At 37.1% G+C, this 27130-nt stretch overlaps 1 protein-coding gene across 14 annotated transcripts in view; it reads right to left on the bottom strand.

Moving 5' to 3' along the window:
* EPB41 (erythrocyte membrane protein band 4.1) overlaps window positions 1-27130 on the bottom strand; it is a 192139-nt gene that overhangs the window by 77632 nt on the left and 87377 nt on the right. For all 14 annotated transcript variants that reach the window (XM_018057127.1, XM_018057136.1, XM_018057087.1 and 11 more), the window contains exons 4-7: window positions 24132-24236; window positions 21494-21536; window positions 5851-5926; window positions 4135-4353 (exon numbers count right to left, since the gene is read on the bottom strand). In XM_018057127.1, the coding sequence (XP_017912616.1) occupies window positions 4135-4353; window positions 5851-5926; window positions 21494-21536; window positions 24132-24236 (443 nt within the window). The remainder of the gene's footprint in view (window positions 1-4134; window positions 4354-5850; window positions 5927-21493; window positions 21537-24131; window positions 24237-27130) is intronic.

The following is a 27130-nucleotide window of genomic DNA, read 5'->3' as shown; positions in this document are numbered from 1 at the left end:
ACCTATTTGGATTTAAAGTCAGTTCCCAAGAGCAGTTCTCTAAACCCAGACTCACACTCATTGGCAAAATGGAATAAGAATTATTATTATCCTAACAAATATTAGAAATTTTACTATATACCAATCATTGTGCAAAGCTCTTTACATGAATTTCTGATTAAACAATCACAGAATTCACAGTATCATCCTTTTGTTTCAGATGAAAAAATGGAAACTCAGCTTAAGTAACTGGCATGCATGCGTGCTACATCGCTTCAGTTGTGTCAACTCTTTCTGATCCTGGAGACTGTAGCCCGCCAGGCTCCTCTGTGCAGGGGATTCTCCAGGCAAGAGTACTGCGAGTGGGTTGCCATGCCCTCCTCCAGGGGATCTTCCCATCTCAAGGACTGAACCTGGGTCTCCTGCATTTCAGGCAGATTCTTTACTATCTAAACCACCAGGGAAGCCTAGGAAGCACTTACGTAACTTACTAAGAATCATAAAGCTAATAAGGAATGGAGACTGAATTCAAAGTAAGACAGGCTGACTCCTGAGCCCAGGCTTTTGCCTTAGTGGTGCTCAGTGGTTCTCAAAATTTTGACCTCAGGATCCCTTCCTTCTCAATAATTACTGAGGACTCTAAAGAGCTTTTTAAATGTGGGTTATTTCTATCAATATTTACTATAATAGAAGGTAAAACTAATAAAATTTGAAACTACTGATTAAATCTTTAAAGAATAACAATAAAAAACTCATATTTTAACTTTTTTTTTTTAATAACAGCATTTTCCCAAACTGTTGTAAAGGAGCAGCATTGTTTTCCATATTTATAAAAATTTTTTAATGTGTGACTTAGAAGACAGCTGGATTCTCCTGTCTTCTAACTACTTCTGAATTCAATCTGTTGCAATATTTGAATTTGGTTGTAGTATATGAAGAAACCTGAGCTCATACAGATATGTAGTTGGAAAATGAAGAATTGATGATTAAAAATATTCTTCTTTGATCCTTACTACACTAAAACTCAACAATGGCAGTTTTCTAAGGGGGTTTCCAATGTGAAATCTGAAGACATAATGGTGAACTTTTGTAACATGTTATATTAAAATCCATTGGCCTATCTTGCATTTTGAATGGACCTTTTATAGTTATGCAGATTTTGTAATATCATGCATTTCATATCTGAAAAATATTGGTTGACTGAATAATCCAAGTCCTTCAAATCCTGACACATTTCATTGTACAGTATTAAAAGAAGAGAATCACATGCATTAAACTCATCACCAACTCCATCAGAAAAGTCTTTTAAGTATTTGGAGCCTGTCAAGACCATGATGGCAAATACAAGTTTTATAAAATTCCAATTTTCTCTTAAAAGCTTGAACTTTATCATTAGCAACAAATAGTCAGTTGTTTACCAACCGTTAAAGGACTGGCTCATTTCATTTTTTTGAGAACAAACAACCAAGTCTGAATAATCAAAGTCATTAATCATAGTGGTTTTTTTTCCAAGCGAAAAAGGTGTTGCATTTTAAAAAATGACTAATTCAGCTGAGAATATAAAATAATTATACAAGTGTTTTTCCCCAAGATAACTGTTGTACCTCAGTATGCAGCACAAGTGCTTTCTGGGTACTTCCTATTAAATCACACAGAATATTAAACAGAATGTATTTAAGATTTAAAATAATCAATACTTTTTACTACTTCATCATGAAAATTTTTAAGTGAACAGGCAGATTTAAAAATATTTCATCTTTTAACTGCAAGTTAAAAATAAAAGTGCATCCTAGAGAAGCATACAATGACCAGTAGCACAGTTTGGTGCCAACTGCCTTGATTTGTGCGCCACCATTTCAACAAAGGGCTTCCCAGGTGGCGCAGTGGCAAAGAATCTACCTGCCAATACAGAAGACACAGCAGACACACGTTCAATCCCTGGTCAGGAATATCCCCTGGAGTAGGAAATGGCAACCCATTCTTGTCTGGAAAATTCCAGGGACAGAGGAGCATGGCAGGCTACAGGCCATAGGGTCACAAAGAGTCAGACATGACTGAAGTGATTGAGCACACACAGCTTAATTCAAACAGTGGTTAAAAGATTGACTATATTATACATGAAGCGCTTAGCATGGTATCTGGCACATAATAACAGACACATAATAATTAGCTGCTTATGATATGATGATGACTATGTTAACAATGCATAAAGGAGAATCAAGCATTGCATGAAATTGAGACTGCAAAGTCCTCCCAAACCTGAAATCCTATTATGATCAAATATACATCAAAATCATCAGAGACAGAAGTAAGGCATCAATCACAATCCAGCACCACCATTTCCTGCTGTTGTGCTCCACAGCAGCAGTAAAATGTTTTCTTTTACCATTTTATTGATTACTCAAAGATTATACTAATAATAAAGATTATTTTTAAATTATTAGATAAAAAGAACACTTCTCTACAATCCTGACATTCTAACAAATAATTTTAATTGTTTCTTTCTACCACTTACTTTTGTGTACATGTATTTGTGTGCATAATTACATATTTTACATATATATATGTTTCTAGAATTATAATCAGAATATTAATAAGTATCTTAAACACATTATTTTGTACTTCCCTGATGGCTCAGCAGTAAAGAATCTGCCTGCAGTGCAGAAGACGTAAGTTCAGTCCCTAGGTTGAGAAGATCTCCTGGAGCAGGGAATGGCTAACCACTGCAGTATTCTTGCCTGGGAAATCTCATAGACAGAGGAAGCTGGTGGGCTGTATATAGTCCATGGGGGTCGCAAGAGTTGGATACGATAGTGACTAAACGGCCATCACCAAACACATATTTAAGGACAATACAACATCCTTTAAGTTAGAATCATCAACTGGTTGAAAGTGATTTATTAGTGGTTTTAGATATCAAAGTATTATAATGTATATACCCAAACTTGAAAAACAAACCTTGGTATCTGTAGAAACAGCGTGATCTCATGAGAGTGGGGTGATTGTTATAAGACTATTGTTACATAGATGAAAGACTTTTAAGTTCTTATGGTTCTCATGACTGAGGGACTGAAACCTACAGCAGGAATAAGGCGACTAGAACTGGGGGACCTTGAGTTAACACTCTCTTATCTGAAGCGTCTTAATCCATGCAATCCTATTGGAATCACTCTAAGGAAAATAAGATGGTTCAACAGCTAGATAGACTACTGTACGACCACTCAGGATTTCTCAGCAGTGTGACCTTCTGGGGCATCCTAGCCTAATTCATGCTAACATAATTCAAGGTGCCAACTCAAGGCCAGGATCAGACATTCTCCTTGATATGCCTAGGCAGCTGGTAAAATTTAGCTCGGAGAAGTCACTCATATAATAATAAGATATACTGTAGGAAGAAACACATTTTTCTGGGACATTAATACTAGCTAATGTTTATTAGATTTTTACTATGTGTAAGATGTTGTATAAGTTTTTACACCTATGACCTTTTCTAATCCGATGGATCTCTCTATTTCCTCTGAGATAATGATCTCTATCAGACATATAAGGAATCTGAAGTTCAGAGAGATTAAGTGAATTACCTGAGGTCACAAGGCTAGGACCAAGCAGAACAAAAATTCAACCCAGCTCAGTCTGACTAAAACCCTTGTTCTTGACCACTGTGTTATACCTCTCACATTACCAATTATTTAAAAAAAAAAAATTAGTGAATTCAAGAAAGAATCTTAAAATATCTTCAGGGGCTTTATGAGCCCTCTTAAGTCTATTCTTGCACAAAGACCCCAAGTTAAGAACCTCTGCTCGAAAGATCTCAAGGCATCTAATAGAGTATAATACATTAAATCCAAAAAAAAAAGTAAAAGGCAATAGTAATAATAGCTTCCATTTATTGAGCACCTACTATGTCCCAGCCACTGTGCTTAGTGCTTTATATATATTACCTCATTTAGTTTTCATCCAACAATGCAGCACCATTACTCTGAAAACTTAGGTTCAGAAGGCTTAGAATCCCAAAGAACTGGGAGAGGTCTGAGCTCAAGCTGACTCTCTCTCTGTTATCAGTTCCCACCAAGGTGAACACTAAAATCATCCCAGGTCAAGGATTTAAACTTACTGTCAAAGTAAAGACAGCTCAAACCCTGGAGATATATTTACCTGTATGACTTATGCAGTTCCATGACCTTCTCTTCAAGTTCCTTGGTCTGATTTGGGGCCAGTTTAAAATCACTAACATAATCTGCGCCATGGAGTTCTGGGTCATAGTCTCCCAGCTCAGACTGGATAGTATAAGAACCTAGCAACGCTAAGGTTGCAAAGGAACAGGGCAGACGTCCTGAAACTATGTCCTGCCGAAGCTGAAGACATAGGTAATACCTATAGCCAAAAGAGAAAAGATGTTACTATGTCAGCGACAGAAACAATAACAAAATATAGAGAGAGAAAAAGGAAGAAAATGGGAAAGACAGGGAGGGAGGGAGAAAGAAAAAGAGCAACTAAGTAAATATGAGTTAATATTAACAAACTGTTCAATCTAAGCAGAAGGTATATGGTTGTTCATTGTTCTGTTTCAGTGTCAGATCGCCCAAACTGGGTTCTTTCAATTTAATCATACCTTCCAGGTTTCCTGTTTGGTAAAAGAGTCTGAATTGGTTAACTCAGTCAGAAAAGGGCTAAGGAGGTCAGGGCCATGATTAATTAGAATCATATCTTGGCTTTGACTATAATAAGATATTGAATAACATATGCATCAGCAATCATTTTTGCTGTCTATGATTAGTTACTACATACATGTTTTTTAAAAAGTCAGAGCAATGCCAATCAAATCATTAAGAATCTTCAACTCCTCTAAAACATAGGTAGTTAGTATAGAATTTTAGGGATTTGTTATTTGTATACATAATAAACCTTAGCAAAGAAAGATGAGTAAGTAGCAACTCTAAGAGAAAGTATTACTTGTGAAACAGAAATAACCAAGATAATTTTTTCAGGCAGAGATATGGCATCTTAACTTCAAGAATGTACTAAGAATAACTAGATAACTTTTTTAATGGTATAGACACTTCACAGTACTTAACAACCGGACTTTTTAGGAGTCTTAGGTTATTCTCTTATTTGAGAGAGTATATTTGTCTGAAATCAGATGGTTGATAGCAAAATCAGAATTAGAAAGTAGTTTCTCAACAACAATTCGATTGAACAAACACTGCCAAATACCTACTATGTATATACAAGGCTCTACATAATATGCTATGAATAGAAATATGTACTGTAGTACTTTCTATTAGATATTGTTTTTCTATTTTCCTTTTTTGCTAGTATTTACATAGAATCCAATAAAAGACACTTTCTTAAAAGGAATCAGTGAGCTGTTTTTAAAGAGCACAAGATTTATTTCATAAATTAAGCAGGCTCAAAAATTACTGAGAAAGATTCAGTTCATGGACCTAATCCTACAATTTAAAAGAGGAATATGAAGAAAAAATAAGAACACTGAGACTTTAGTTTTTTTGATCCCTTAAAAAAGAGCATCATGAGAGAAGAGTATTTAAAACAAAAAAACAGCAGAGCTATTTTGCCACTCTATTTGTGTCCTGTTCTTTGGAGGATGGCATGGTTTATAGAGTTCCTGTCCACAGCACGGCATAATATCCTTGATATGCAAGGTTAATTCCCTGCCAATTTCCTCCAGGTGAGTCACAGATATTTGAGGTTTTTAGGCTCACTTATTTGTAAGCCTGCCTTGAAGTAACTAGAAACTTTTTATATTAGGTTTAATAATTCATTGTTTTTCTTTAATTCTGAATGAAGAGCTCCCCGGACCTTATGATAATGAAATTACTTATTACATATTTAACTTAATACATTATTTACCTTGTTATATCTTCTGTTAACTGTGCTGGGTCAGGTGGGTAAAACTTTACATTAAATGTGAAATTCCAGGGGACACCTGTAAAAATAAGCAAAGAGTTTTATACTTACGTCCAAGTTTCTGGTTGTTAGAATTACCTAGAAGTATTTTTTTTTAATCTTTTTTCCCCCTGAGGTCTTCTAATATTGATACTTCTTTGCTCTATGGATAAAATACTACCCTTATTTAAAAAGAAAAATAAGAAAGTTATTTAGAGACCATCTAAGAGATTATCTCATTTTTTATTACCAGACTTAATAGTTTTGCTTATAAAACAATATAAGCAAAATAACGTGAAACTATCCTCTAGGTCAACATGTTTGTAGCAATGGCTTTCAAAATGTGATCTATATACCGCTCTGGGTCCTTAAAAGTCCTTCAAGTGATTCATGGGTGTTTTCTTTCGGTATTGGTATTATTTATATGTTACATCTCTCAACATTATGTCAAATAAAGAAAAAACATTCTCCCCATTCATATGGGTGAGATTAGGAGATTACTTTAGAAATAAGAAGGAAGAGGCAATATACGCGGCTCTTAGAAACTATAGCTCTAATAAAATACTTTGGGTATGAAAACTACAAGAGTTCAATCCTAAAACTCATACAAGTGTTTTATACTTTTAATATACAATGAAAATCAGGGATTATGAGTACAAATTCAGTGGAGAATGCATTTCAATTTCTCCAGCTATGTGCTACCAGTTCTAGGTTTTTTAACGTGACTTTTAGTTTCCCAAAGAGTAGTGCCTGATCTTAGTATGATTAGTTATGATGCTAAGAGCTGCATTTTGTTCAGTACTTACCAGGCACTAAGCTAGCTCTCTTATAGTTCATTTTATTTATGAAGAAATAGAGGCTTAAGAAAATACATAGCTAATGAATCCAGGGTTCTCTTACTCCAAACCCCATGCTTTTAACCATTGGACTCTATACACTATAACATACAACTGTTTCAAACCTTGTTCTGTTTTATATCCATAGTATTTAATCTCCAAATATCATCTTTATTGCTATTGGTTACAATGACAAAATGCAAATTACAACCTGAAGTAGTTTGAATGTCTTAATGAATATGTAGTTTTAAACATCTGAAACATACAAGAGTCTCTTGGAAATGGCTGAAATTTTCCTTCAAACATTAAGTTAAAAGGCAAATTCCAGACAGTACAACAAACCTGTCTCAAATCTAGTCACTCTTAATGTCTACCATCAGCTCACTTTTAATGCTTCATATCCCCAAAACTTAAAATGGAACTTTAGATTAGAAAAGCAGCCATATAACTGTTTCTCATAAAAGGGGCAAATGGATAGGGGGGCAGTATTACAGTTCAAATGCTGTAAAACATTATCTATTGTTTCATTTTCTGATATGATAAAAATATCAATCTAATCACTGTTAACTCATAATTCCCACATAGGCTTTTTAAAAAGGTGACTTCTATGCTACCTATAAAAAACAATGTATTGGCTAAAGGAAATCAATATGGGAAACAAGACAGCTAAAAAATGTTCAATAAATGTGAATCCAGCATTTAAGAACTTTAAACATAAATTTAGTTGTTTCATATCCGCCCCCCCCCGCCCCCGTGCCCTTTGAGCTAACTGATATAAAAAGCTTGATATCACCCACAGTGGGTAGGGAAAGTAAGTACTTTCTTCTATTGCTGATGTGAATATAAAATGGCACAACACTGCAGAGAACAACTGACAATGTCTATCAAAATATAAAATGTATATGCCCTTTCACCCAGCAGTTCCACTTCCATAAATGTATCTAAACAGACACTTGAAAGGGGTCAAGTGATACATGTGTAAGACATTGTAACAGCAAAGGTCTGGAAACAACCTAAATGTACTTACTTAGCAAGAAAAGGTTACATCAACATTACATGCTGTTGAGTGGAAAAAAAAAAATCAAGGCAAAGAACAGTACACATAGAAAGCAACTGCAAAAGTTGGGGGTAGAAAAAAGTACATATTACAGGAATGATTATCTAGGCAAAGACTGCCCCTATGAGGATACACAGTAAACGGAGTATAGTAGCTACAAAACTAGAAAGGGGAACTCCCGGGGAGAGAAACAGAGGTGAGGGAAAGTGGTAGCAGAGACCCATTTTCACTATATACTCTTTTATACCACTTGAGCACACTGTGTGTGTGTGTGTGTGCATGCACACACACTTTCTAAGGGAAAATCTTCGTCTCCCACTATAAAGGAAATTCCTGAAGGTAAGATTTTTTTTTTCTGTTTTACATACGGTATATACCCCGAGCACCTATAACAGTGCTTGGCGTATCACAGATGCTCAAGAACTATTTGTTGAGTGAACAAATGACATGAAGTAACTGATCTCACAGCTTTGTTGTGAGGGTCATATGAGGACGCTGCTGCTGTTGGTCAGTCACCAAGTTGTCTCTGACTCTTTGTGACCCCCAAGGACTGTAGTTCGCCAGGTTCCTCTGTCCTCCACTATCTCCTGCAGTTTGCTCAAATTCATGCCCATAAAGTCAGTGATGCTCTCAAACCATCTCATCCTGTGTCACCCTCTTCTCCTTTTGCCTTCAATTTTCCCCAGAAACAGGGTGTTTTCCAATGAGTCAGCTGTTCACATCAGCTGGCCAAAGTATTGGAGCTTCATCAGGACCTGATTTCCTCTAGGATTGACTGGTTTGATATCCTTACTGTCCAAGGGACTCTCAAGAGTCTTCTCCAGCACCACAATTTGATAGCATCAATTCTTCAGTGCTCAGCTTTCTTTATGGTCCAACTCTCACATCTGTACCTGACTACTGGAAAAACCATTGCTTTGACTATAAAGACCTTTGTTGGCAAAGTGATGTCTCTGTTTTTTAATATGCTGTCCAGGTTTGTTAAGCCTTTTCTTCCAAGGAGCATGTGTCTTTGGAGCCCAGGAAAAGAAAATCTACTGCTGTTTCTACTTTTTCTCCTTCTATCTGCCATGACATAATGGGACTGGATGCTATGATCTTAGTTTTCTGATTGTTGAGTTTCAAGCCAGCTTTTTCATTCTCCTCTTTCATCCTCATCAAGAGGCTCTTTAGTTTGTCTTTGCCTTCTGCTATTAGAATGGTGTTATCTGCATATCTGAGGTTGTTGGTATTTCTCCTGGCAGTCTTGATTGCAGCCTGTGATTCATCCAGCCTGGCATTTTACATGATATACTCTGCATATAAGTTAAATAAGCGGGGTGACAGTACACAGCCTTGTTGTACTCCTTTCCCAATTTTGAACAAGAAAAAAATGGAGACTGGAAAAGCTCTAATATTCTTTAACACTAAAATTTCTGCCTTCTACCTCAGCAAAACTTTAATGACATTTCTGACGAAAGTGCGTAACCTGAAGACTCATGTACCATTAGGAAACATCAGACAAACTCAACGCGACCACTCACAGAATAACTACTCTGGACTCTGCAAAACTGTCAGTGTTATGAAATATTTTAAAGACTAACGAATTGTTCCAGATTAAAGAAAACTAGAGCAATGTGACAACTGAATGCAAAGCGTCACCTTGCATTTTCGCTATGAAGAATATTATTGACACAACTAATAAACAAGGTCTATAATTTATAGTATTGTTTCAATGCTAACTTCCAGCTTTTAGTAATTGTATTATGGCTATGTGAGGAAAATCTAGCTTTTAGGATCTGCAAACTGAAGTATTTAGGGGTAGAAAGCTATTGCAAAAAAAGCTAAGAGCAATTTACTCTTTTTTCTTTTTAACTGAGGTAGAATTCACATAATATTAACCATTTTCAAGTATACAATTTAGTACATTTAATGATACAATTCACTGGTATTTAGTATATTCACAATGTTGTATAACCATCACCTCTATTTCAAAATGTTTTCATCACCCACAAAGGAGACACTGTAGTCATTAAGCAATCGCTACTCCCTTGCCACCCTCCTCCTAGCCCCTGGAAACCTCTAGTCTGCTTTCTGTCCCTATGGATCTATACTTCATACAAATGGAATCAAATAATATGTGGCCTTTTATGTCTGGCTTCTCTCATTTAGCATCATGTTTGAAGCTTATCTATGTTGCAGCATGTATCAGTGTTCCATTCCTTTTCGAGAATAAATAATATTCCATAGTATATATGGAATATATATAACATATTTTTTATCCATCATCCATTGGTGGACATTTGGGTTATTTTCTCCTTTTTGCTATTGTGAATAGTGCTGCTATGATGCAACTTACTCTTAACTGGTTCAGAAAAAAAGGCCATGTGTGTGTATAAGAGAAAAAAAGATAAAATGAATGTAGTGAAATACCAACATCTGAGGAATCAGATGATACTCCTGAAGGGTATCCAGGAGTTCTTTGTACTACTCTTTCAACTTATAAGTCTGAAATTATAGCCCAACATTTTTAAAATTTCTGCCTTCTAAGTACACAGGAAAACAGGAACTATCTCATACACTACTGGTGGAGATGTAAGCTATTACAATCAATTTAAAGGAAATCAATTTGGCTATATCTGATAAAACTGAAAACAAACATACTCTATAATCCAGCAATTCCACCTTAAGGTATAAAGGTTAAATCAGGGCTGTTTAAAACTGTGAACTTATGATCCATTATGAAATCAGTTTAGTGAGTCAAAATAAGCATTTTAAAAAATGAAATAGAGTATAAAACAAAAAAGTCAGAAGAGGAATTCCCTGGTGGTCCAATGGTTAGAACTTGGTGCTTCCACTGCCAGGGCCCAGGTTCAATCCCTAGTCGGGGAACTAAGACCCTGCAAGCCACATGGCACAGCCAGAAAAAAAAAAGTCAGAGGATATCATTTTTAGTAAAGAATAAGAACTGTTTTGTGAAATTTTCTTTGTAACTGATATGAATTTCAAAATCATGTTCATAAGAAAAGCTAGCCACTATGACTGCTATATAATTTAATTTATATACATAAGAAATGCAGGTTCAATCCCTGAAGCAGGAAGATCCCCTGGAGGAGGGCATGGCAATTCAATCCAGTATTCTTGCCTGGAGAATCCCATGGACAGAGGAGCCTGGCAGCCTCCTGTCCATGGGGTCGCAAAGAGTCTGTCATGACTGAGCTACTTGAGCACACAGCACATGATGTTCAAAAAGGTAAAGCATAAATTTTAATGTTTCGATATTTATTGTATGAAACATTCAAACATCAGGTACTAAAAAAACATTGAAAAAATATGATGGACTCATTAACACAAAATTCAGGACCTCTGCAGGGGAAGGAGAGGGGGGCGCATTTAGAAAGAGCAAACTCTGGGCTATATAATTTCTTAAGCATAATTTGTATTCTTTTATATATCACTATTTTTCAGAGGTATAAGGATTTCTTGATTTTGCTCTGTGCTATGTCAGAAAGAGATGGAAGTAGCTAGCCCAATCAGCTCAGCAGGGGAGATTGCTCTCATTCAGAACCAAGGAAGTTAAAGAAAGCTAAAATTTAAGCTGGGAGAAGGGAGAGAGACTGATAGACCATATAAGAAAGTTCAAATGGAAAAAATTAGGTTGGAGGGAAATTTCAAAAACACAGCCAAAGCAATACTGTCTATTGTATACAGGTATGTATATATGAAGGAAAAATATAACATGGACTGAATCACCCCAAATTCATTAAAATACATTTCCATGGACAGATTTTGCAAAGGAAAACAAAAGAGATAAACCTTACCTGTACTGTTCTATTTTAAATGTAAAATGTTAACCCATGTTAATTCTGGGGGATGGGTACATGGGTATATGCTACATTAACTCAATACTTCTCTATATTTTTCTGAAATACAGAAAAAAATCTTGCTGGTGAATATCTATTACAAATTTAAATGTTCATACTTTTTTATTCTACTTCTAGGAATTTACTACAGATACATCTAGGTGCATGAGTGCTAAGTTGCTTCAGTCATGTCCGACTCTTTGTGACTGAATGGACTGTAGCCCATAAGGCTCCTCTGTCCATGGGATTCTCCAGGCAAGAATACTGGAGTGGGTCGCCATGCCCTCCTCCAAGGGCGCTTCCTGACCCAGGGATCAAACCTGCACCTCCCGTGGCTTCTGCATTGCAGGCAGATTCTTTACCACTGAGCCACTGGGGCAGTGCCCACATCAAGATGCACATATACATATATATATGTTGCACATACACATATACTATACACACATATATATATGTACTGGAAAAATGAAAGTATTAGTCACTCAGCTGTGCCCAACTCCTTGCAACCCCATGGGACTGTAGCCTGCAAGGCTCCTCTGTCCATGGGATTTTCCAGGCAATAATACTGGAGTGGGTTGCCATTCCCTTCTCCAGATCTTCCCAACCCAGGGATCAAACATGGTCTCCTGCATTTCAGGCGAATTCTCTACTGTCTGAGCCACCAGAGAAGACCTGCTGGAGTGGGTTGCCATTTCCTCCTCCAGGGGACCTTCCCAGCCCAGGAAGCTAACCCTAGTCTCTTGCGTCTCCTGCACTGGCTGGCAGATTCTTTACCACTGCACCACCAGGGAAGCCCTTTATATATGTTCACTGCAACCCAAAACATATATATGGTGCTAAAACTTTATAATCATTAAAAAAATTTTTAACAAATGAAATGAGAGGGAGAGGAAGAGAGAGAGAGGGGGGGAGAGAGAGAAGTGCTGCATGCTTCATCTTTGAGAGGAGGGGAAAACAAAAGACCTCAGCGGCAGTTTTGTGTTACTGTGTCTGGCTTAAAGAAGAAAATTCTAGACATCCAGGCTGACAGAATCAAAGCACAGCTGAGACTCCTTCTATCAAGAGAATTCTGTGATCTGAGAATGGGTTGGATCAGTACAGGTGGTCTGAGAAGACACTGATGAGGACCATGGAAAGGTGGGAGAGGACGTGCGGCTTCCCTGCTTCCTCTGAACAGAGCTCTAGGCACCACAAGGCCACATAAGGAGGGTGAGGTCCCTGGAGTGGACTATATTTTCATCACTGTTGAAGATTTTATGGAATTGGAGAAAAGTGGTGCTCTCCTAGAAAGTGGGACTTATGAAGGATCTACTCGAGGGCTTCTCCGGCATGGAGGCTGTGGTGTCTGACTGGGGCTGCCGCCATCTCTAATCTTGTGTCAGTTTTTCTTCGTTTTAAACCTTGACAAGCCACTGATAGAACCCCACCCAAAGTGAGGAAGCTCCATAATAAAGAGAACTCCACAAATTACCAGAATATAAAAAGGCCACCCCAAATGCAGCAATATAACCAAGATGAAGAGACAGAGGAATACTCAGCAGGTAAAGGAACAGGAGAGTTGCCCACCAAACCAAACAAAAGAGGAAGAAGTAGGGAATCTACCAGAGAAGGAATTCCGAATATTGATAGTGAAAATGATCCGAAATCTTGAAATCAAAATGGAATCACAGATAAATAGCCTAGAGACAAGGATTGAGAAGATGCAAGAAAGGTTTAACAAGGACCTAGAAGAAATAAAAAAGAGTCAAAATATAATGAATAACGCAATAAATGAGATCAGAAACACTCTGGAGGCAACAAATAGTAGAATAACGGAGGCAGAAGATAGGATTAGTGAAATAGAAGATAGAATGGTAGAAATAAATGAATCAGAGAGGAAACAAGAAAAACGAATTAAAAGAAACGAGGACAATCTCAGAGACCTCCAGGACAATATGAAACGCTCCAACATTCGAATTATAGGAGTCCCAGAAGAAGAAGACAGAAAGAAAGATCATGAGAAAATCCTTGAGGAGATAATAGTTGAAAACTTCCCAAAAATGGGGAAGGAAATAATCACCCAAGTCCAAGAAACACAGAGAGTTCCAAATAGGATAAACCCAAGGCTGAAACACCCCAAGACACATATTAATCAAATTAACAAAGATCAAACACAAAGAACAAATATTAAAAGCAGCAAGGGAAAAACAACAAATAACACATAAGGGGATTCCCATAAGGATAACAGCTGATCTTTCAATAGAAACTCTTCAGGCCAGGAGGGAATGGCAAGACATACTTAAAGTGATGAAAGACAATAACCTACAGCCCAGATTACTGTACCCAGCAAGGATATCATTCAAATATGAAGGAGAAATCAAAAGCTTTACAGACAAGCAAAAGCTGAGAGAATTCAGCACCACCAAACCAGCTCTCCAACAAATTCTAAAGGATATTCTCTAGACAGGAAACACGAAAAGGGTGTATAAACCCGAACCCAAAACAATAAAGTAAATGGTAACGGGATCATACTTATCAATAATTACCTTAAACGTAAATGGGTTGAACGCCCCAACCAAAAGACAAAGACTGGCCGAATGGATAAAAAAACAAGACCCCTCTATATGCTGCTTACAAGAGACCCACCTCAAAACAAGGGACACATACAGACTGAAAGTGAAGGGCTGGAAAAAGATATACCACGCAAAGAGAGACCAAAAGAAAGCAGGAGTGGCAATACTCATATCCGATAAAATAGACTTTAAAACAAAGGCTGTGAAAAGAGACAAAGAAGGCCACTACATAATGATCAAAGGAACAATCCAAGAAGAAGATATAACAATTATAAATATATATGCACCCAATATAGGAGCACCGCAATATGTAAGACAAATGCTAACAAGTATGAAAGGGGAAATCAACAATAACACAATAATAGTGGGAGACTTTAATACCCCACTCACACCTATGGACAGATCAACTAAACAGAAAATTAACAAAGAAACGCAAACTTTAAATGATACACTAGATCAGTTAGACCTAATTGATATCTATAGGACATTTCACCCCAAAACAATGAATTTCACCTTTTTTTCAAGTGCTCATGGAACCTTCTCCAGGATAGATCACATCCTGGGCCATAAATCTAAACTTGATAAATTCAAAAAAATCGAAATCATTCCAAGCATCTTTTCTGACCATAATGCATTAAGATTAGATCTCAATTACAGGAGAAAAACTATTAAAAATTCCAACATATGGAGGTTGAACAATACACTTCTGAATAACCAACAAATCACAGAAGAAATCAAAAAAGAAATCAAAATATGCATAGAAACTAATGAAAATGAAAACACAACAACCCAAAACCTGTGGGACACTATAAAAGCAGTGCTAAGAGGAAAGTTCATAGCAATACAGGCATACCTCAAGAAACAAGAAAAAAGTCAAATAAATAACCTAACTCTACAACTAAAGCAACTAGAAAAGGAAGAATTGGAGAACCCCAGAGTTAGTAGAAGGAAAGAAATCTTTAAAATTAGGGCAGAAATAAATGCAAAAGAAACAAAAGAGACCATAGCAAAAATCAACAAAGCCAAAAGCTGGTTCTTTGAAAGGATAAATAAAATTGACAAACCATTAGCCAGACTCATCAAGAAGCAAAGAGAGAAAAATCAAATCAATAAAATTAGAAATGAAAATGGAGAGATCACAACAGACAACACAGAAATACAAAGGATCATAAGAGACTACTATCAGCAGTTGTATGCCAATAAAATGGACAACGTGGAAGAAATGGACAAATTCTTAGAAAAGTACAATTTTCCAAAACTGAACCAGGAAGAAATAGAAAATCTTAACAGACCCATTACAAGCACGGAAATTGAAACCGTAATCAGAAATCTTCCAGCCAACAAAAGCCCAGGTCCAGACGGCTTCACAGCTGAAATCTACCAAAAATTTCGAGAGGAGCTAACACCTAGCCTCCTCAAACCCTTCCAGAAAATTGCAGAGGAAGGTAAACTTCCAAACTCATTCTATGAGGCCACCATCACCCTAATACCAAAACCTGACAAAGATGTCACAAAAAAAGAAAACTACAGGCCAATATCACTGATGAACATAGATGCAAAAATCCTCAACAAAATTCTAGCAATCAGAATCCAACAACACATTAAAAAGATCATACACCATGACCAAGTGGGCTTTATCCCAGGGATGCAAGGATTCTTCAATATCCGCAAATCAATCAATGTAATTCACCACATTAACAAATTGAAAAATAAAAACCATATGATTATCTCAATAGATGCAGAGAAGGCCTTTGACAAAATTCAACATCCATTTATGATAAAAACTCTCCAGAAAGCAGGAATAGAAGGAACATACCTCAACATAATAAAAGCTATATATGACAAACCCACAGCAAACATTATCCTCAATGGTGAAAAATTGAAAGCATTTCCCCTAAAGTCAGGAACAAGACAAGGGTGTCCACTTTCACCGCTACTATTCAACATAGTTCTAGAAGTTTTGGCCACAGCAATCAGAGCAGAAAAAGAAATAAAAGGAATCCAAATTGGAAAAGAAGAAGTAAAACTCTCACTGTTTGCAGATGACATGATCCTCTACATGGAAAACCCTAAAGACTCCACCAGAAAATTACTAGAGCTAATCAATGAATATAGTAAAGTTGCAGGATATAAAATCAACACACAGAAATCCCTTGCATTCCTATACACGAATAATGAGAAAGCAGAATAAGAAATTAAGGAAACAATTCCATTCACCATTGCAACGAAAAGAATAAAATACTTAGGAATATATCTACCTAAAGAAACTAAAGACCTATATATAGAAAACTATAAAACACTGATGAAATAAATCAAAGAGGACACTAATAGATGGAGAAATATACCATGTTCATGGATCGGAAGAATCAATATAGTGAAAATGAGTATACTACCCAAAGCAATTTACAAATTCAATGCAATCCCTATCAAGCTACCAGTCACATTTTTCACAGAACTAGAACAAATAATTTCAAGATTTGTATGGAAATACAAAAAACCTCGAATAGCCAAAGCAATCTTGAGAAAGAAGAATGGAACTGGAGGAATCAACTTGCCTGACTTCAGGCTCTACTACAAAGCCACAGTCATCAAGACAGTATGGTACTGGCACAAAGACAGACATATAGATCAATGGAACAAAATAGAAAGCCCAGAGATAAATCCACACACATATGGACACCTTATCTTTGACAAAGGAGGCAAGAATATACAATGGAGTAAAGACAATCTCTTTAACAAGTGGTGCTGGGAAAACTGGTCAACCACTTGTAAAAGAATGAAACTAGATCACTTTCTAACACCGCACACAAAAATAAACTCAAAATGGATTAAAGATCTAAATGTAAGACCAGAAACTATAAAACTCCTAGAGGAGAACATAGGCAACACACTCTCCGACATAAATCACAGTAGGATCCTCTATGATCCACCTCCCAGAATTCTGGAAATAAAAGCAAAAATAAACAAATGGGATCTAATTAAAATTAAAAGCTTCTGCACAACAAAGGAAAATATAAGCAAGGTGAAAAGACAGCCTTCTGAATGGGAGAAAATAATAGCAAATGAAGCAACTGACAAACAACTAATCTCAAAAATATACAAGCAAATTATGCAGCTCAATTCCAGAAAAATAAACGACCCAATCAAAAAATGGGCCAAAGAACTAAACGGACATTTCTCCAAAGAAGACATATGGATGGCTAACAAACACATGAAAAGATGCTCAACATCACTCATTATTAGAGAAATGCAAATCAAAACCACAATGAGGTACCACTTCACACCAGTCAGAATGGCTGCGATCCAAAAATCTGCAAGCAATAAATGCTGGAGAGGGTGTGGAGAAAAGGGAACCCTCCTACACTGTTGGTGGGAATGCAAACTAGTACAGCCACTATGGAGAACAGTGTGGAGATTCCTTAAAAAATTGCAAATAGAACTACCTTATGACCCAGCAATCCCACTGCTGGGCATACACACCGAGGAAACCAGAATTGAAAGAGACACATGTACCCCAATGTTCATCGCAGCACTGTTTATAATAGCCAGGACATGGAAACAACCTAGATGTCCATCAGCAGATGAATGGATAAGAAAGCTGTGGTACATATACACAATGGAGTATTACTCAGCCGTTACAAAGAATTCATTTGAATCAGTTCTGATGAGATGGATGAAACTGGAGCCGATTATACAGAGTGAAGTAAGCCAGAAAGAAAAACACCAATACAGTATACTAACACACATATATGGAATTTAGGAAGATGGCAATGACGACCCTGTATGCAAGACAGGAAAAAAGACACAGATGTGTATAACGGACTTTTGGACTCAGAGGGAGAGGGAGAGGGTGGGATGATTTGGGAGAATGGCATTCTAACATGTATACTATCATGTAAGAATTGAATCGCCAGTCTATGTCTGACGCAGGGTGCAGCATGCTTGGGGCTGGTGCATGCGGATGACCCAGAGAGATGTTGTGGGGAGAGAGGTGGGAGGGGAGTTCATGTTTGGGAATGCATGTAAGAATTAAAGATTTTAAAATTTAAAAAAAATAATAAAAAAAATAAAAAAAATTTAGACACAATTTAAAAAAATAACAAATGAAATGAATTTATATAGGTTAATATAAAGAGTATCCAAATTGTATTAAATAAATATTGCTTGCATGTGCACATTAAATACATATAGAATACACATATTTATCTCAAAATATATTTGTAAAGTATATTATATATAAATAGAATATACACATTAAATACACATTTATATTAAAATGTATTGTCTATATACACTCAGAACATCTCTGGAAAGAACACAAGAAGTTAGTTAAAGGACAGAGGAAGACAGGAAATTTATCTTGTTTCATATTCATCTGGGTCTTTTAATTTCATACTTCATATTTAAAAATGTTAAACTAGTAATACATATGACATAACACATAGAATACACAATATAAAACAATGTACAACATAACTGTATTTTTGAAAAGCAAAATTTATATATGCCTAGAAAAATCTTGTAGATTATACCAATTTAATAGTGATCCTATCTGGAGGGTAGGATTTAGAGGTCTTTTACTTTCTTCATGATATATTTTCATTATGTTTCAAATTTTCACAATGAGTATATATTATTTACAGGATAAAACTATCTTTTTAAAAAACCCAAAATCTTTCCATGGACATCAACAATGGACTGGTTCCAAATTGGGAAAGGAATAGATCAAGGCTGTATATTGTCACCCTGCTTATTTAACTTATACGCAGAATATATCATGTGAAATGCTTGATGGATAAAGTGTAAGCTGGAATTAAGATTGCCAGGAGAATTATCAATAAACTCAGATATGCAGATGACACCACCCTTATGGCAGAAAGCAAAGCGGAACTAAAGAACCTCTAGATGAAAGTGAAAAAGGAGAATGAAAAAGTTGGCTTAAAACTCAACATTCAGAAAACTAAGATAATGACATCCAGTCCCATCACTGCATGGCAAATAGATGGGGAAACAATGGAAACAGTGAGAGACTTTATTTTCTTGGGCTCCAAAATGACTGCAGATGGTGACTGCAGCCATGAAATTAAAAGATGCTTACTCCTTGGAAGAAAAGCTATGACCAACCTAGGCAGCATATTAAAAGACAGAGACATTACTTTGCCAACAAAAGTTCATCTAATCAAAGCTATGGTTTTTCCAGTAGTCACGTATAGATATGAGAGTCGGACCATAAAGGAAAGCTCAGCGCTGAAGAATTGATACCTTTGAACTGTGGTGTTGGAGAAGACTCTTGAGAGTCCCTTGGACAGGAAGGAGATCAAACTAGTCAGTCCTAAAGGAAATCAGTCCTGAATATTCATTGGAAGGACTGATGCTAGGGCTGAAGCTTCAATACTTGGGCCACCTGATGCAAAGAATTGACTCATTGGAAAAGACCCTGATGCTGGGAAAGACTGAAGGCAGGAGGAGAAGGGGACGACAGAGGATGAGGTGGTTGAATGGCATTACTGACTCAATGGATATGAGTTTGAGTAATCTCTGGGAGTTGGTGATGGACAGGGAAGCCTGGCGTGCTGCAGTCCATGGGGTCGCAAAGAGTCAGACATGACTGAGTGACTGAACTGAACTGAAAATCTTTGCAATAGGTAAATATCAATCTTCTCTTTGGTGCAATGAAATATTTACATTTTGATGTTAAGGTTTTTGTTACAGATATGGTTTTTCTTTCCCATATTGAAGGAAAGAGGTTTATTATTTTGTAAAGTTCTTAAAAAAATAAATGACAAACAGGTTATTTTTCTTAGTAAGAGTTTTTTTCCCCAATAGCCTGGAAGATAATCTACTAGATATTCATCTCTACTCATCATAAACTCTGTTTTAACTTTTCTTCCTAAAGAGTTTTCTAGTATAATCATTTACTCCTGAGTAATACTGAATATAAAAAGTATCCTCATTGAAAAGGGTTTGGAATCAAATTTTTTTTTGTCATGTCTCAAGTATTCTAAATATTTTTTACTCTGACTTTCATTTTAAAATGAGATTTTACAGGCAGGGAACAAATATGGAGAGTTGCCAGTCCAAATTAAGAAACATAAACAAACAGGGTCTAAAGGGAAACATTTTACCATAACAAAAGTGTTTTCTTTCAAAAACAAATGAAAAACAAAATTTGATTTCAGGTGGTACAGTTATAATTTACTAATCATGATTAGTAACACTTACTGCAGTTCCTACAAGTTTCCTGAAAAATAAAACTAAGGACTTCCTTGGTGGGCCAGTGGTTAAGAATCCACATTTCAACTGCAGGGGGCATGGGTTCAATCCCTGGTCAGGGAACTAAGATCCTGCATGCTGTGGTCAAAAAACAAATATAAAATAAAAGGACATCTAGTCATAAACAGGAGGGAAAAAGTCTCTACCCCTGTAGATACTGGGCCAGGGGCTACAAAATACCATGTATGGGCTTAGTCATGTCTGATTCTTTCTGACCTCATTGACTGCAGCCTGCCAGGCTCCTCTGCCCATGAAATTTTTCAGGCAAGAATACTAGAGCGGGTTTCCATTTGCTATTCCCAGGGATCTTCCCCACCCAGGGATCGAACCCATGTTTCCTGCACTGGCAGGCAGATTCTTTGCCACTAGTGCCACCTGGGAAGCTCACAAAATACTAATCTAGCCATTTTCAACCTAGAAGAATCTATCCCAAGGCACAAGTCTGAGCACGGTGTTCAGCAGTAGTTTGTGTCAACGGGCTCAGGGCAAAGAGAAAGCCACAATGACAAAAGGGTCACTGGCAAAGGCTTTCCATTCTTCGATCCCTTTTGTTCCTTCCACTGTTCCTTACATGCTTTGATTTGAAAGAAGGAACAAAAGAGAATGACAGAGAGGAAAACATGGAGAAGGTTAGGGCTCAATAGTCCAGGACAATTTAAATGGAACAGGATCAGGCAGCAAACTCCCGACTGTAGGCTGCTACAGTTTCAATCACTACCATTTTGAGAACTGACTCCATATCCTTTTCTTTTCTATTCTTTGTTCGTCTCCATCTTCTGTTTCTCTCTGTCATTCCTATCTTCCCCTACTTTGCTTAGTTGTAAAAAAAAAAAAATCAAGATCTGACCTACATCTCAGTAGTGTCCACCTCTGCTCTGCCTTTCTATTATGGAATCTCTACCTTTCAAAGGAAGGCTTTATCTCAATTTCAAAGCCATAGGCCATAGCCAGGATTCTAAAGTGACTCACCACTAGAAAAAGGTTGGAAATCCTCTGACCTACTTTAAAAAAGAGAGACAGAGCCATAAAATGGCTGTATTCACTTACCACGAACTTGCTTTTTTATTTCTTTGGCAGAATCCAGCCATGTCTGTAAAAAGAAGAAAAGGCATTCACATAGAACTCCAAAATACATTAACCACAGAGTACCAGAAGCAGGGTTACTGACCATCTCCAATAGTGTCTCCAGGTCAACCCACACTTTCAACATTTTTTGCATTTGTTTCACATAGTATAGCGCTTCTGATCAGAGAAACAAGGAGTTAGACAATTGGGCTTGAATCCTAGGTCTACTACTTCCTGGCTTAGTGATTTTAAGCATCTCTGTACCTCAGTTTCCTCATCTATTAGAGGAAATACAATGCGATATTAGAGGCAATAAAATGCAATATTAGAGGCAGTGCCTACCTCAGAGTTATTGTGAAGATTAAAAGAGTTCATATATAAAGTTTTCAGTAAATAAGAAATGTTAAATAAGCACTTGCTATTTTTATTATTCTGTAAAGCTCTACAACCAGGATTATTGATTGATATCACCCGGACCTTAATTTTCACTCCAACTTTAACCTCCAGTATCATTCAAGTTCTCCATGTCAGCACAGTACCTGGTACATGGTTCCTGCTCAGTTAATGTTTACTGAATGAATAACTATTTTGCTTTCTCTGACTACTCTTGCCCACACTAATTTCTCCCTTCCCTGTTCTCCAACCACAGTTAAGTCTGCACACCACGAAGGCAGGACTCCTCAACCCATCGTGGACCATGCAAAATTAACAGCACTTAAAAAGAGCCTCACCATTTCATAGGCAACTTGAGAAATGTTTAAAAACAGAAATTTCTAAATTGAATTGCCTAAGAGATTTTTTATTGACATAAGACATATACAAAAAGTACATAAAACATATGTACAGATCAATAAATTATCAAAGTGAACATACACCATTACAGGCACCCTAGAAGCCCATTCCATGCCTCCTCCCAATCCCCACCCTCTCACTATTCCCTCTTCCAAAAGTTTAGAATGGAATTTCAATTGTATTTAGAAGAGTAACGTATCTCTTCCTCACCCTGTACCACCCAGGGCAAAGTCCAAGGTGGCCATCCCTGCTCTACCCAAGGAGTGGGCTTGATCACCACAATCTTACATTTGATTATATATGATATTACTTTGAGGGCTCCTCTAGTGGCTCAGATGGTAAAGAATCTGCCTGCAATGCAGGAGACCCAGGTTCAATTATTCAATTCAGAGCATTTTCTTGAGCCAAAAGGTATTTGTAGAATACTTCCATGTGCTAGGCACCAAAGTTACAAACAAGGATTTAAAAATAGTGCTTGTCCTTAAAAATAGTGCTTGTCCCCAAGGAGCTGTCAGTCTAATGGAAGAGGTGTGTGTGTGTTAGCCACTCAGTCGTGTCTCACTCTTTATGACTCCATGGACAGTAGCCTGCCAGGCTCCTCTGTCCATGGGATCTCCAGACAAGAATACTGGAGTGTGTTGCCATTTCCTTCTCCAGGGGATCTTCCCGACCCAGGGATCAAACCCGGGTCTCCTGCATTGCAGGCAGATTCTTTACCATTTGAGCCACCAGGGAAGCCCATAGAAAAGGTTAATAGGGAACAATCAATACATCTTTAATTCTTAGAGACAGTTAGAAAATGTTTCTCAAAGGAACGTTTAGCGGGGAAAGGCCCTATGTTTCCCAGGATTCACTAGTCCACTGGATTCCCCAGAAGGGATTTTTGCAAACATGAGAGAAGCTGAAACTAGATTATGATTCAGAGACATCAACTTTTTTGCCCAGAAATATTTTATCTAAGGAAGGGGGACAATAAGCCCTTTTTTACACTGCCAGGTTTGTACTTTGCTGTATAAACAAACAAATTCAGCTTTTATATTGGACCCTTTAACATTATACATAAATATATCAATGAATATAAATAAAGAAATTTAATGTTTTCTCATTAAAAAATAAATAGGCTAGTAAGAGCTACCATAAGCAAATAAAACTTGCTGATATGACAGAGGGCAGATGACACTAACAAAGGCGAAAAGTTTTCAATGCAACTAACAGTTTTGTACCAATGTAAGCCCTGGAAGTTCAACTGCAAACTGAAAGAATTTTCACTGGCTGAATGCTGAGCCAGTTCCCAGCAATTTAAGAATATTTGGTTCATAGAAAAATTATAAGTGATATTAAAAAAAAAAGTAGGTGCCGGTACTTAATGACTTTATTTATATGCCAAATTCAAGTGTTCTCAGATACTGTAACATAAACCTGAATGGGGTACACACACATAATATAAAAACATCTGATTTTATCTCCCTGAGACTGTATAACACAAAATACTTCTCAGAATATTTTTCTCAGTTCATGGAAGAATTTGCTAACTCACAGCTGCAGAAAGCTTTTTGCTGTGGTTTTAGAGACATTGAGTTACCTTCGATCTTCCCTTACTAAGTTACACTATATCTTGGAGAGGTAGGCAGGCATAAATACATTCCTAACAACAACAAATGAATTAAAACAATTTTGGCAATGGGGACCAACCTAGTTGTTGTAGTTATCTGCTTCAAAATCAGCATAGGAAGAAATACAAATATATGTTTAATAAATACTTTCTGATAATAATAAAAAAAAGCAATTTGGGGAGGTCAGTTTCTTATATTACAAGCAGTCTTCTCACCTTTGAGGTTGCATTATCCCAAATGGCCAGACCAAAGTAGTCTTCTTCCAAAAGATTGAGGTGTTCACATACTCGTTTAAGTAAATCTTGTCCCTTAGCATGTTTCTGCAAAGATATACACATTCTGGTTGAGGTTTCCACTTGTTCTTTTATTTATTATGAAATAATATAAAATGTCAGGTTCCAATTTCCTCTTTTCTCCTTGGTTACTAACACTTTCAGATGGCTACCCAGTGTAAACAGAACAATGTAACGAAAGTCCTGTTTCTTGTCAGTTTAAACATGCATCACAGAGACGGTTGCTTGGAAATGGTGCTACAATTCAAAGCAAAATCCCACATTCCCTGCATCGAGCATCCCCCGCCCTCCATCTTAAACATTACATTCTTTATTTTTGGTGCGATATTTCCTGAAGATTGCTATGGGCTGCTGTCAGTCACTGTGAGCACCTGAAATAGCTAAATCAGCTGTCGACACTGATAGTTAACAGTAGCTATGGAAATCATCAGACTATCATTCCCAGATCAAAAGTCTCAAGTCAATGAGCTGTGTCTCAACTTACTGCCATCTCCTTCAGAAAAATGCATAAAGTATAAGATTTTAGCTGCTCTATAGACATTACTCCTACAATTGCGCTCCAAATAATTTCTTAACATTCTTCTACCTAGAAAATCAAACCACCACTAATTTGAGACACTTGTATTAATGCAGGCGGATTCTTTACCAGCTGAGCTACCAGGGAAGCCCTACACAGCACAGACATTACTCTTATAATTGTGCTACAACAGGACTGGAAAAGGTCAGTTTTCACTCCAATCCCAAAGAAAGGGAATGCCAAAGAATGCTCAAAGTACCGCACAATTGCACTCATCTCACATGCTAGTAAAGTAATGCTCAAAATTCTCCAAGCCAGGCTTCAGCAATACGTGAACCGTGAACTCCCTGATGTTCAAGCTGGTTTTAGAAAGGCAGAGGAACCAGAGATCAAATTGCCAACATCTGCTGGATCATCGAAAAAGCAAGAGAGTTCCAGAAAAACATCTATTTCTGCTTTATTGACTATGCCAAAGCCTTTGACTGTGTGGATCACAATCAACTGTGGAAAATTCTGAAAGAGATGGGAATACCAGACCACCTGACCTGCCTCCTGAGAAATCTGTATGCAGGTCAGGAAGCAACAGTTAGAACTGGACATGGAACAACAGACTGGTTCCAAATAGGAAAAGGAGTACGTCAAGGCTGTATATTGTCACCCTGCTTATTTAACTTATATGCAGAGTACATCATGAGAAATGCTGGACTGGAAGAAACACAAGCTGGAATCAAGATTGCCGGGAGAAATATCAATAACCTCAGATATGCAGATGACACCACCCTTATGGCAGAAAGTGAAGAGGAGCTAAAAAACCTCTTGATGAAAGTAAAAGAGGAGAGTGAAAAAGTTGGCTTAAAGCTCAACATTCAGAAAACGAAGATCATGGCATCCGGTCCCATCACTTCATGGGAAATAGATGGGGAAACACTGGCAACAGTGTCAGACTTTATTTTTGGGGGCTCCAAAATCACTGCAGATGGTGACTGCAGCCATGAAATTAAAAGACGCTTACTCCTTGGAAGGAAAGTTATGACCAACCTAGATAGCATATTCAAAAGCAGAGACATTACTTTGCCAACTAAGGTCCATCTAGTCAAGGCTATGGTTTTTCCTGTGGTCATGTATGGATGTGAGAGTTGGACTGTGAAGAAGGCTTAGCGCCGAAGAATTGATGTTTTTGAACTGTGGTGTTGGAGAAGACTCTTGAGAGTCCCTTGGACTGCAAGGTGATCCAACCAGTCCATTCTAAAGGAGATCAGCCCTGGGATTTCTTTGGAAGGAATGATGCTAAAGCTGAAACTCCAGTACTTTGGCCACCTCATGCGAAGAGTTGACTCATTGGAAAAGACTTTGATGCTGGGAGGGATTGTGGGCAGGAGGAGAAGGGGACGACAGAGGATGAGATGGCTGGATGGCATCATGGACTCAATGCACGTGAGTCTGAGTGAACTCCAGGAGATGGTGATGGATAGGGAGGCCTGGCGTGCTGCAATTCATGGGGTCGCAAAGAGTCAGACACAACTGAGCGACTGAACTGAACTGACAAGTAATTTCTTAACATTCCTCTACCTAGAAAATCAAACCACCACCAGTCTGAGATACTTATATTCTTGTTTATAGGGAGGAAATGCCATAACTTAGGGACTGAGAGTTAGAGTCAAAAAGTCCCAGCCTTTTCATTTACTAGCTAAACAACGTGAGTTGATTCAATTAATATTTCAGAACATTACTTTCTCATCTGAAAGATGATAAAAATATTTATATCTGTTCTACCTAACAACTGGAAATGTTGAAAAAATTAAACATGATAATACCCTCTGATAAATATAGTTTAAACATTTCAAAAAATTAGAAATCATTGGCACATCTACATGACACATACCCTTCTCTCAATGAGCTGTTATTTTTAATGACTATAAGTAATTCACATAGTTGCTAATTCATTTTTAGACTTATCCCATATTATCACATCATTTTCTTCATTTTCTCCCTTCTATGTTTCTAAAGGACAGAGATGATTTGAGAATTCTTCACATACAGGTCCCTACTCTCTACTTTATACTCTCAAAATTCAGAAGTCCTAAAAAGTAAAAGGTGACGTTTATTTTTTGCTCAAAGCTCATCTGAAGGCAAATTCTAACCTGATCCTTTATGGGCTATTTTTCATTTTTATTTATCCAACTTAGAGTTTTCATATATTTTACCATAGAAATAACATGCTTGGTCATGTGCCTACTGCTACACACTTGACTGGGTATATTATAAAATTTCCACAGTATGTACTGATTGCTTTTCTAAAGCCCCAAATATTTTGAATACCGAAACACATCTGCCCCCACGTGCTTCAGATAAAGGGATTCCTATCTAGATTTTGATCTGAGTGTGAAGAATGAATGCGGAATAG

This window comes from Capra hircus, chromosome 2, assembly GCF_001704415.2.
Source record: "Capra hircus breed San Clemente chromosome 2, ASM170441v1, whole genome shotgun sequence".
Taxonomy (NCBI): domain Eukaryota; kingdom Metazoa; phylum Chordata; class Mammalia; order Artiodactyla; family Bovidae; genus Capra; species Capra hircus.
This window is presented reverse-complemented; position numbering and strand designations above follow the sequence as displayed.